The sequence below is a fragment of the Scardinius erythrophthalmus genome, assembly GCF_964197995.2.
Source record: "Scardinius erythrophthalmus genome assembly, chromosome: 5".
NCBI lineage: Eukaryota > Metazoa > Chordata > Actinopteri > Cypriniformes > Leuciscidae > Scardinius > Scardinius erythrophthalmus.
In genome coordinates, this window is record NC_138225.1 from 9,265,640 (window position 1) to 9,279,140 (window position 13,501).

Here is a 13,501-nt window from a genome sequence, read left to right on the forward strand (position 1 = left end):
ATGGTAAAAATGATATTGGATAAACTAGCTGGGCGAGTTTTCGTGGCGCTTCCTGCCACGACGTACCTTTAACTGAGCGAGTGTTGCTCTGGTAACCTGAGATACTAGCGCCCTGCTAAGTCACGTGTGTCACCTCCTGGGCGCGCGACTTCAGTAAATTCCATTATGACAAAAGCATGCAGTGTTTTCTGTGACCTCTGACAAGTACATTGTCACACAAAAAAAAGAAAAAAAGAAGAAGAACTGTGATTCAATTAATTTGATCTGATGTCCTCCATACTCTCCAGAGCAACTCAGGAATTGACAAGATGCTTATATTTCATGCACTCTTACACATGCCTTTATATTCATTGTGATATAGGCCTACGCCCAAGGCCGTGCACAGACTTTTTGAGGGGCATGTGCTGAAACTAAAAAAAGGGCACCCCCCTCCCATTTCAATAACACAAAATAATAGTCTCAAAAGCTTTAGATTTATTCACGATTAATAACAAGCATAATAATAATAATAATATAGATAATATAGATAAACATGGTTTTAAGGGCTTCTTTAAACCTAACAGCAACCTTCAGTGAGCCAGGGATGTTGGTCTCTTGAAGGTCTCTTATTCACTACACTTTCTCTAAAATAAGCCAGCAATAAAAATAAAAATAAAAAATAGTGTGAAAAGTACAGTTGCAGTGAAAAGCATTTCTGAAGGATCACGTAACACTGAAGAGTACTGAACTGGAGTAATGATGCTGAAAATGCAGCTTTGATCACAGAAATAAATTAGCCTACATTTTAAAATATATTCAAATAGAAAACAGTTATTTTAAATTGTAAAAATATTTCACAATATTACTGTTTTTGCTGTATTTTGGATCAAATAAATGAAGCCTTGGAATGAATTAAATCATGAATTACATTTTGCATGATAAAATATAAAGATTTCAGTGATCTTCTGTAAAAAAAAAAAAAATCTAAGTCACTACTACAATATTACTGTAGTAAAACCATGTGAGGACGAGCGGAGAGTATAGAATACTATAGATTAAAAAATTAGCTAGATAATACGTGCATATTAACAGCCTTGAATTAACCATAACATGATTAGTCTAAATGTAAATAAATTAGGTGTATATCAGCAATCATAAATCAAAGAAGAAATGTCTTACTTCTTAGAAATATATGTTACCTAGGTGACGAGGATCACTCGTCGCTTTGTGTAAGTTCCAGTACGAAACAGCGCGGGGGCGCACCTGTTATTTTTCCGATGGTAAAAACAAATTATATGTTGTTGTATTACTTATCTATGGGGCGCCGTTTGTAAAGCGGCTCACGCTGAAAATAACAGCAACATTTTGTCACATTTAGCTTCAAACAATGTTTAAAAAACTGGTATGAATTTTTGACGGTCACTTTTTACCACATTTACAACAATATTTGTCAACTTAGAGATATTTTAAATAGTTAAATCTAAATATTAAATGTTACACCTAAATGTTAAATGTTAAATCTAAATGCTAAATCTAAATCTAAATGCTAAATCTAAATCTAAATGTTAAATCTAAATCTAAATGTTAAATATAAATATAAATATAAATGTTAAATCTAAATGTTAAATCTAAATGTTAAATGTTAAATCTAAATCTAAATGTTAAATCTAAATATTAAATCTAAATCTAAATGTTAAATCTAAATCTAAATGTTAAATCTAAATCTAAATCTAAATGTTGAATCTAAATCTAAATGTTAAATCTAAATGTTAAATCTAAATCTAAATCTAAATGTTGAATCTAAATCTAAATGTTAAATCTAAATCTAAATGTTGAATCTAAATGTTTGGGGTGAAACCATAGACTGTAAAAAAATATGGACGTAGTGTCCGTGACGTCACCCGTAGGTTTCTGAAGAGCATTTTTGAAGCCTAAAGTGGGCGGAGCCGGCCGTCGCCATCTTGGCCTTGCGTCACTCCCGGATAACAGAAAATGGACAAACAGGCGGGGCGTGAGTGGAGCTGAGGAGCGGAGCCTGGCCTGGCTATCTGAAATCACCTAGCTCGACGTGATCGAGTTAGCTGATGATGTAAAGCCAATTAAACGTTCATATTTTTGCCCTTCGAAATATTATAATAGTTAAAAGACATGGCTACAAGTGAGACTGTGTATTACTTCGAGAGTGTTTGTGTACGACAGTGATTTATGTGCATACATGTCCGTCACTCTTTCATGGTCCGTCAGCGCGGCATTGCTCAAGTTCGTAGAGAGCTTATTCAGTCCATTTTAAATTCTGATGTTGGCCGTCTCTCAAATGGGTTATGGTTTAACCGTTAAACCATAGATATATTGCCTTTGAAGTGCAAGTAAATGCGCTAGAAAATCCGCGCTCATTCACGGACGGAGAAAGCGCCGACGCCTGCATGATTTCATCTGACGGTACATAAGCATATTATAATCCATCTGTTCCATGGGAGCAGAACGAACGAGCATTTATTGACGTTTTAAATTTGAAAACCCCAAAAAGCAACGAAATTGTCAGACATCCATTAGTGCATGTTCACAGAGGAAAACAACTGAAATACAGCGCTGGTTTTTCTCTCGAACGATAACGACGGAATCCAAAGACGTGAGCTTTGTAACGTTACCCAAGTATTAAAATTGTATGAAATGATAATCCCGAAAAAAAGCACAAAAACTGCAGAGATTTCAAGTTCAGCAGCTAACATTGCTGAGGTGAAGTGACGGCTAGCAACAGCAGACAAACGGCTAGCACTGACAGCGGCAATCCATCTGTCACTCAAGTGGCTTGGCCACACCCTTAAATTTAAATATTAATCAACTAAACGGATGAGTTATAAAATAATTCACCCCCCTCACAGTTGTTATGAAGGGCAAAATTAGCTGTATAGACCAAATCCACATACAGACACCAGGCTTTAAACATGTTTTTTTCTGCTGTAAAGTTGGTCATTTTAACATGGGGGAGATACAGATTTGACTCACTTCTGACAACAGCCTCAAGCGGCCAGTCAACGAATTACAGTTTAACTCACTTCCGTGTTGGTTTCAAGAGAGAGACGGGGAGGTTGCCGCTTGGGTGAAACTAAATATTTAACTAATATGCAAATTCAAAATGCCGGTAACAGGAAGTGCCAAAATAAAAGCTCGAGGTGGTCAGTGTGTGTTTATAGCATGGTTTATAGTGTCAAATAACGAATAAAAACCATCTCATCCGAGGAAATGGACTCTTGGACATAGATTAGCGTGATAATAACTACCTAAAATAATAAACACGTTTGGAGAAACTGTATTTGAAGAGTAGGCTAGTGTCACTTTTATGAAAAGTGCGGGGCTTATGACCTGTAGCCATAATAGCCAGCCACTAGGGGGCTCACTTTGACTGAATGTCATGTCATCGCTCTGTCATCACGAAACTCTACAGTTTCTCCAAACTTGTTTATTATTTTAGGAAGTTATTATCGTTATATTATAGTTATTATTATGAGATGGTTTTTATTTGTTATTTGACACTATAAACCATGCTATAAACACACACTGACCACCTCGAGCTTTTATTTTGGCACTTCCGGCATTTTGAATTTGCATATTAGTTAAATATTTAGTTTCACCCAAAACATTTAGATTCAACATTTAGATTTAGATTCAACATTTAGATTTAGATTTAGATTTAACATTTAGTTTTAACATTTAGATTTAGATTTAACATTTAGATTTAGATTTAACATTTAGATTTAACATTTAGATTTAGATTTAATATTTAGATTTAACATTTAGATTTAGATTTAACATTTAACATTTAGATTTAACATTTAGATTTAGATTTAATATTTAGATTTAACATTTAGATTTATATTTATATTTAACATTTAGATTTAGATTTAACATTTAGATTTAGATTTAGCATTTAGATTTAGATTTAGCATTTAGATTTAACATTTAGGTGTAACATTTAATATTTAGATTTAACTATTTAAAATATCTCTAAGTTGACAAATATTGTTGTAAATGTGGTAAAAAGTGACCGTCAAAAATTCATACCAGTTTTTTAAACATTGTTTGAAGCTAAATGTGACAAAATGTTGCTGTTATTTTCAGCGTGAGCCGCTTTACAAACGGCGCCCCATACTTATCAGTATCTATTTTTTGACCAGCGAATGTGTGAAAATGTGCATTTTTTGTCCGTCATTAAAACGGCGCCGGCGGCATCACATTACATTTTCATCAACAGGTTATAACCAACTAGTTTGTTGTACCTATATGGGCGCTCAGTTTTTCCTTCTGTAAAATACATTTGGCCAAAATCGCATTTTATAAAAGATGAAAGGATACTGTATGCACAGGCTATTTAAGTGTCTATGTATTGGCTATGACTAGATGGCAAATGCTAGCCATACCTCTCAGTCTCAGGCGACGTCCCACATGTCTCAGTGAGTCAGACATCAAATAAATAAAATATTATAGACATAGTGTTTAGTAGTAGCCTATTTATTCAAACAACAAGATATTTATTTACCCTTCGCAAAACTTCGTTCAGCTGCTGTCTACTGTGCGGCTGCTGTGGAACTTCAGTTGATTCAGTGAATATAGAGGGGGCGGGGTTATCAGCATACTGACAGCTTGAGGATTGAATACGATTTACACAAGGTCATTTTAAGAACTTTCATTGGCTAAATATTTGTAAAACAGACAGACAGACGTAAATGGTAACCAATAGCATTGATAAAAAAAAAAAAAAAAAAAAAAAAAACACCCAAAAAAGGGCACTTAGGAGTGTAAGGGCAAAAAGGGCATGTGCTCTGCACAGGTTGAGCCCTACCTGTGCACGTGCCTTACGCCAAAGGCCCTTTTTCATATGCGTAGTGTTTGATTCTAAACAAGACTATCAACTGCATTCTTTTACTGAACTGACTCACCTTTGTTTGGTTAACTAGTGCTGCATGAATGAAACTGCACTGGATGAATAGTTGTCTGACAAGTCAGCTATTACCCTCAGTGTCTTATAGCCTACGTTATCAACTAATGGCCAAATGAATGGGATCATTGTACAAACAACAAACTATGAAATTAATATACCCTGGTTAAAAGCTGCATTTTTATTTTCTACTGTCACTGGGATCAGATGATATACACAATGCCGAATAGAACATTCCAGAATCAAACACAAATTCTTAATACCAAATGAAGAATGAAGAACCACTGCCATGTTCCTCATACCAGAGTAGAGTAGGCTATTCTCTTTAACATATTTTGATGTGGCAAGCTCACAAAAATCTTATTAGTAGAGACTACTAACACCTATCATGAATAAATCAAATATGTTATGATAAATTATTCTTAGAAATATCATCGAATCAGCGTTATATCTTTCCAGAGTTATTGGTCTATATGAAAAATTATAATATTTTCATTGCATTTAAGCACTGCAGTCTCTGAACAAATAACACACATCAGTTTAACACAGAAAGAATGAAGACTTTTTTGTCCATCCTTCTTTGAATTTTCGGTCTACATTATTGTCTTCTGTGTATCAGATCAGTAATTCATCGTGTCATCGCATTCATAATCAGATGTACCGTAGTATTATCAGTATCCTTATTTGAACATATCATATATTTAATTTGAAGAAGATGTGATGAAATATGTCTATGTGCGCATACACAGTGCTGGTTCATGTTTGGAGCACTAGGAATGAAATATGTCTATAAAAACTTGAAACATGCTTTCTCCGTTCCAGTTATGAACTATGATCCGCATTGCAGTATTGTTAAGGACTGTCTGAAGGACAACAACACAAAGCTGAACAGCCAGATTTGAACGAACAGTGCTGAAACTGTCTTTTGTTGATATTTGAATTATCTTCTGTAATGTGATCTCATATGGCGCATTGATTGGATTAAAAGAGTCAATTCCTATGAATAATGCAGAGAAAAGCTCAGAAATTGATGACAGATGACAGAATTAACGCATATACCGCAATTTTTGTGACTTTTTGTTCAACTTTGCTTTTTAATCTGATATGTTTATACTGACATGCAAAATGATAAACTTTCGCTCTATGATGGTTAAAGTTCGCATTTAATCCGAGAATCACGTGCGTTTCGAACCATGGTGCCTGGTCCGTACAGATCAACAACAATACTTCCCATTATGAAGGCTGGGACACGGTCATTGTAACATTTTTTTCTATTTTCTTGTGGTTGAGCAAGAAATGTACACATCAGTGCTTGGGTGTTCCAGATTACGAAATGTCCAAAATTACCCTGATTCATCCTATTACAATTATAATTTCATAAAAAAAAATACCCATGTGACTGTTTGGTAAAAGTCATTCAATATTGGCTAGGAAAAGTAAAGTTTAGTTGACAAAAGGTTTAATGAAATGAAACTCACAGTTTCAAAAGGCTGTTCGAGGCCAAGTGGGAGTAATGTGAATAAAAGCCTTGTCTAACGTTGAGATTTAAAAGAACTTGTATAAGCAAATGTGATTTAAGCTCTTCTGATTTATGTCTTTGTTGTGTTTGTGGAGCTGTCTGTACATGAAGGCAGTAAAAATTTCACTGGGATTCACATTCAGTGCACGCACTCTGACCTTTTTCATATCCTCATGTTATCACTCACTTGTCTTGAATGCAAGAGTTCTGAAATGTCTTGTGCAAATGATCAGTTTCAAGCCTCCTAAGAGTTCTCTTTTCTTTTGTATTGACAGTACATTCTGAACCTCATTAAAGTGTCCTCGCATGCGTTGGAGTCAAAAGCAGGTGAAATTGGTGGTGTTGAAATTGGCATGTAATTGGAAAGGTGTTCAGTTTATCCCCAAATAGAAGTGGCCCCAGGGCAAGACATTCATTGAAATAATTACCCTTTCAACATTATTGTAGGTCTATTGAACGGTCAGTGTTCATAAACACTTATGCTACAGAAGGTTGAAATAACCTGGGATATTTTTTGAACTTGACTTTTTTTCTGACAAAAAGTGTCAACTACATACTGAAAACAGCTGGGCGATGCAGCTTTAACTTCACACTTCTGATATCTGATGTATGTCAGTATTTGCACTGAAAAGGCTTTAAAAAAACTTTACAAATAAAAAAATGTAACATTTTATATTAATATTATTTATAGCATTTGACTTTATTAAAGTAATGATTAAGATATGTTTTTCACTAAATAAGCACAACAAAGTGTATTTATGAATCTGCTCTTCAAATGTCATTGAAATTAATTATTGAATCAGAGTTTTAAATTGATTTTTTCTTTTTCTTTTTAAATTGAAGTTTCTTTTTAAGCAGACAGTTTGAATTGATTCACAGAAATGAAAACTGTGTTTGCACTTGAAGTTTAAACCAGAATATAATAGCGTCTATCTCTGTCTTAACGCGATAATTATAAACTTGTTTATCATAGCACTGTGTACTGTTACATCCAGTATGTCCTGGACAGGACCTTGAGACCAGCCTGGACTTAGACAAGTTTGACTCCATAATGCAGATTGTACTGCATGTGTGTGTGTGACTTTATACAGTAGTCTGCACTGTATCAGTGCCTCCGAACGAAGTACTATTTGCCTTTTATATTTACATGATTTTTAATCAAAACAAGCTTCTTTTTAAATTCATTTTCACATTAATTGTTTAATTTTGTTGTTCTTTCAAATAATCAATAAGAAATAGCCTATATTTTTGATATTCATGCTCTTAAGCCCTGTTGAATCCTGTGTAGTAGGCGACAATTTGATATGTTTCCCATGTGATCTTGGCACCATATTTCTTATCGTGGGCAGCTGTGTGAATGATTCTGTCCCCCTGTGATGTCAAATGTCATATTATAGAAACAGCCATATGAGTTTCACATCTAAGTTCTTACCAAGACAGGCCATTTCTCCTGCTGAGGTGGATATGTGTGATTGTGAATGCTGTATGCTTTTGTAGGTTTTGTATGAATTACTAAAAGCATACACCTCAGTACAGTGCTCTGTTGCTATTCATCAGGGTGAATTCATCAAAGCGAATCAAACCATTATTGAGCTAGAATTGCGAACAACACTTGTTCCATTGTCAATCATTAAATATAATACTGCAGACCTCAGAGAGAGAGCAGCAATTATTTTTCAATCTGGAAGGATGTTGCCTAAAGAGACTCTTTCTTTCTTTCTTCATCTTTATATAACTGATTTTAAGAGCTTTTCTTATGAAGTCAACATCTGACCTTTGAGTGAAAGCTAGTATGGGACATTCCAGCTTCCCTTTCTTGTAAAAGATTCTTCAGCTGGTATCAGGACTGTAAGAATAAACGGATGGCCTCAAGTTACTATTGGCCTTCAAAGAAAAGCAGGTCTTTGTGATTGCCAGTGTCAGATAGTCTTTATTTATATAGGCCTATATATTTATATACTGTATAATGCAGGATGTAATTCCATTCTGAACGGAACCATAGGCACAAAATCAGACAGACTTTTGATTTTATAAAATCAAAAGCTAAAAGCTAAAATACAACAGCATAAAATAGCACGTGCAGCCTTACTGATTACATTTTGAACAGAAAGTTACTTTGTGTTTGAAATGTAATCAGTAAGGCTGAATGTATTATTTTATGCTGTTGTATTTTAGCTTTTAGCTTTTGATTTTATAAAATCAAAAGTCTGTCTGATTTTGTGCCTATGGTTCCGTTCAGAATGGAATGGAAGTCGAGTCTGTCTTTCACATTTTGGTATTACAGCTATGTCCAGAAGGGATGTGCCTACTGCATTTATACATTTGGCAATCATGGTTATTTGGTTATTGAATGAAAAAAAATAAAAAAGTGAATTTTAAAGTTGCGATATCCAGGCCTGGAAAATACGCTCAGATGTATAGTTTGTGATATTAGCTCACTTTGTGGCAAAAGCTCTTTTGGCTTTTATTGTTTGAGAAATAAAACCTTGTGTTAAAGTTATGCAAATGGTTAATTATTTGTATGACTACATCACTAAGATTCAAGTCTTGTAAAAGTATTAGATTGAAAACATTAAAATTTCATAAAGTGTGTAAATAATAGAAACGCAGTTCAAAATGGCCTTTCTTTAAATGCAAATGTTCTTTGAGAACTTAATTTGTGAAGGTAAAGCATGTACTCACTATACTCCTAATTACAAAAAGAAAAAACTGCTCTTGAACTGGGTGTGTAACAGGCTGTTGAATGGGGTTTGGCCGAGGGAAAATTTTCAGTCAAAAGTTTCAGTTTTTTTTTTTTTATTTAACCCCGTACCTAGAATGATTTCCAGTTCAGTGAGTATGCATACCTAAAATATTTCATGCCTTTTTGTGAGTGCTTTATGAAATCGTTTAAAATAAAATTCTTACCCATTTTGTGAGAACCCTGGTTATTTTTATTCCTTGCTTGCAGAACATTTGTGGAGAGTTAATATGCCAAGTTGCAAAGTTATTATGAGTAGTATAATAGTTTGCCATTATGATCATACCCCATGCCATGTTGTACATTTGTATGAGAATATGTATAGTGATATTTGTCAAAAACTTTACTAATAAAAAGTAAATCGGTGTTGTTCAGTAGAAGTACTTTTCTTTATTTAATTAGACCTATATAAAAAAGAAAATAGGAAAATGTAGTGAATTTTCACCCTTCATTTGGTTTTCTCAGGTGGATAAGTACCTGTATCACATGCGACTGTCTGATGAGAACCTGATGGATGTCTCCAAGCGGTTCAGAAGGGAGATGGATAAAGGACTGGGCAGAGACACTAACCCAACTGCAGCTGTCAAGATGCTCCCCACCTTCGTCCGCTCCACACCTGACGGCACAGGTGATAATGAGATTTTTGACCCATACAGATGGAAAAAAAGAATCATCAAAATAGCCTAAGACATTCAAGTTTAGCTTTTTAAAATCACAAAAAGTATCAGAACAAAAACGCACTTAGAAATGTTGTATGCTATGAATCAGGTAAAATAGGCCAATTTTAGCCCAATTTTCAAAAAAGTGCCCCACTTTAGCTGAATCCATTGAATTTCAGTGCATTTGAGAAGTAAAAAAATCAAACCAAGCAACACCTACAAACATCTAATGCAAGAGCTTTTCTCAGAACTGACTTTACTTTTCTTTTGGCCTTTCACCAACTAATCTCAAGGTCATTTTTTAGATGTATGAAATCTGTAAGTAACCACAGGTGGACACTACCTTTCAAACTGAACAAACATATTTTTGTGAAATGTTTTGCTTAAAATGTTATTCATGATATGTAATGTAACAGCATGCATTTTTTGTGAGTGTGGCTTAAGCATCCAAATCCATTTCACGGGCATTTGTATGTCAACAACTTTTATTACAAATTCTTAATCTAATTATAATGAGGGAAAAAAAAATTATTGAATATTGTGAATGAAAAGTATTTGTACCCTTTGGGAATGTGTTGGTGTCAGGTTCCATGTGGGTCATGTCATGGGCGGAGGTACAGTATATTGTTGTCTTTAGTGGCAAGCATCCTGTGGAACATATTGTTCTGCCTTGGAAGTGGTTCCTTTTTGTTGTGAAATAAGATGAAGAAATGATTGATACAGCTCTCCAGGTGTGTTATTATCAGCCCTCACTGTTGATGTGTTTGAGTGTGTGTTTCTGTCACAGTGACTGACACCAACCCAGTGCTGTCACTGGCATCTGAGAGTGTTTGACTGTGCACGTGGGATGAGACAATGTCTCAAGTGGAGTGTGAAAAGAATAACTGTTTTCGGGTTCCTGGAAAGAATGCCTGCACACACAAAAGTAGTCATGTGGGTGTGAGCCACAAAAGAGTGCTAGGAAGTGTTGCCAAGGGAACGATACTGATCTGAGACCAAGGTGGGTTTGTGTCCAAATGGATGTTTGCCATCCCCGCTTACTCAGGGACTTTATTCTCATGTCATGATTCAGCGGTTGAGATGTTTCTGCTTGCTCAACTTTTTGCTTTCTCTTGAAGAGATACATTTCTTGTTGCATGGTTGTAGATTTAAGCAACTTCCTTGTAACAAAACATTTTGTGTGCAAAGGCTATGTTTATCATGTCGTTTTGAAGTGAGATCTTTGGGTGCATGAAAGCCTGTTGTTATACTCACATTGTACGCTACGGCAGAAGGTCACGCCTGTACTGACAGACATCTGTCCTCACCTTGAGAGTTTAACAAATGCTTTCTGAAAGACCTTTAATATGTGTTAAGCCTAGAAAAGCATGCAAAGAATAGTTCCGAAGAGGCCATATCTTGAAAAATCCTTGGAGATAAAAAGTACTTCAAGTTCAAAGTACTGTGAGCTTTCAAAAATCTGAAATTCCTCCTACACACTAACCCATCCAGTTTAGTGTGACAGCCTTTTAGTGCCACATTAAACAATGTAGCATTACAAAGTCATAAAGGGTTGAGAAACAAGTCATAACGGTTAATCTAGTAATAATTATAATCATTCGTTACATTTAGCGCCTTTTCTTGGCACTCAAAGTGCTTTACATTTGAAAGGAGGGAATCTGCCCAACTACCACCAATGTGCAGCATCCACTTGGATGATGCGACGGCAGCCATATTGCGCCACACACCGTTTTTTAACGTATAGTGTCCCCATCACTATACTGGGGCGTTAGGATCACACAGACCACAGGATGAGCGCCCCCTGCTGGCCTCACTAACACCTCTTCCAGCAGCAACCTGGTTTTCCTAGGAAGTCTCTTGTCCAGGTCCTGAACCAGCTCAACCCTGCTGAGCATCAGTCTTGGGCTACAGGGTGATATGGCTGCTGGCATAATGCAGGTTTAATAAACAAGTATTGTCTGAGAACAGCTTTGTTCTCATAACAAACAACTTTTTTTTGGTAACATTTTATTTTAAGGTTACACGTTACATGTACTGTACTTACTTTAGAAATAATAGTAAATTATGCATAATTACAAGCAGCTAACCCTGACCATAACCCCTATACTAAGAACATGTAGTTAATTAATGTTACTCAATACTTAACAATATGGGCGGCAGTGGCTCAGTGGTTCATGTAGATTGTCTACAAACTGAAAGGTTGGTGGTTCAATCCCTGGTTCCACCTGACCAAGTGTCGAGGTGTCCATGAGCAAGACACCTAACCCCAGCTGCTCCCGACGAGCTGGATGGCGCCTTGCATGGCTGACACCGCCGTTGGTGTGTGAATGGGTGAATTTGAGGCTATGTAAAGCGCTTTGGTGGCCATAGGTCTGTGAAAGCGCTATATAAATGCAGTCCATTTACCATTTACCATAATAATATCACCTTAAAATCGTAATCCTTTATTCCCATAATTTTTATTTTATTCTCAAAATACTGTTTGTTCTGATGTTTTGACTTCATTGTCAAAACTTGGACTATTTGTAAAATATTAATGTTGTAAAATTCTTATAATGTGATTATTCTTGAACCATGACCCCTTTGTTCTTGTAATGTTGTCATTATTCTCGAAATCTATTCTCTTGAGTTAAATTTACATTACATTTGTTTGTAGAAACGGGCGACTTCCTTGCCCTGGACTTGGGAGGAACCAATTTCCGAGTTCTGCTTGTCAGAGTGTCCAGTAATGGGAAGCAGACGGTGGAGATGGAGAACCAGATCTATGCCATTCCAGAGAACATCATGAGGGGAACTGGGACAGAGGTGAGGAGTGTGTGCAACAGCAAGCCTGTTGAATTCTTGCCTCAGCACATTTTTAAAAACCTGTCTTTGAAAATTCTTGTTGCGACCTTTAAAGGTCTAGGAGATGGAACGCAACATTCAGATATCACACTACTGCTGGTAGATGGGATACAGCAGAAAGAAACATGAATAGAATACACAAAGTGCTGTAAACGTGATAATTTATTACAAAAAGCCGAAGAAGCCACTAGTTACAGTGAGTGAGCTATGTACAATGTAAATGAAACAAACATACAGATAATTATAGGGAAAAGGAACTTAAGTGGCGCCAAATTAAAGAACCAAATATAACAAAATAATTCCCTTAAACTACCCCCACAACCTCTAACCTAATAAAATAAAATGTGAAAAATAAACCGAATTCTTCAGCGTATTCGACGCCCTAAAATCCTTCTCTAACTAAGAAAACAAAAATACAAAGAGTGGTGCACACTTCTTACCTAGTGTGTCTAACACCTGACATTACTACGGGCACAATGTATATTGCGCAATCTACTGACCTGTTCTCTTTTCCCACATAGACCTAAAGCCCATTAAACTCAGAACATTGGCGTAAAGCACAAAATAACACTAAGGAAATTAATGTTAGACTACACATGCACAAGTGGAATTGTATTAAACTGATACAAAGTACGCAACTCAGGACACTGAACAAACACACACTGCTGCTGAACGAGACTCGCTGGAAGTCTTTTAAAACAGCGGGGTCGCGGAAGAGCCGCCCTGATTATGATTGACAACTGACACGGCCTATCACAGGAACCTGAGAGCAAATAGAAGGCGTACAAGAGAGGGAGGGAAAAACAAAAACAAAAGCACAACAA

General features: G+C 35.9%; 1 protein-coding gene across 2 annotated transcripts in view; it reads left to right on the forward strand.

Annotated features, from left to right (window-relative positions):
• hk2 (hexokinase 2) overlaps positions 1 to 13,501 on the forward strand; it is a 60,878-nt gene that overhangs the window by 779 nt on the left and 46,598 nt on the right. Inside the window, exons 2-3 of one of the 2 annotated variants that reach the window (XM_081366331.1) lie at positions 9,640 to 9,802; positions 12,490 to 12,638. In XM_081366331.1, the coding sequence (XP_081222457.1) occupies positions 9,640 to 9,802; positions 12,490 to 12,638 (312 nt within the window). Of the gene's footprint in view, positions 1 to 9,639; positions 10,834 to 12,489; positions 12,639 to 13,501 lie in introns of both variants that reach the window. The other variant, XM_081366332.1, reaches the window with a different exon arrangement.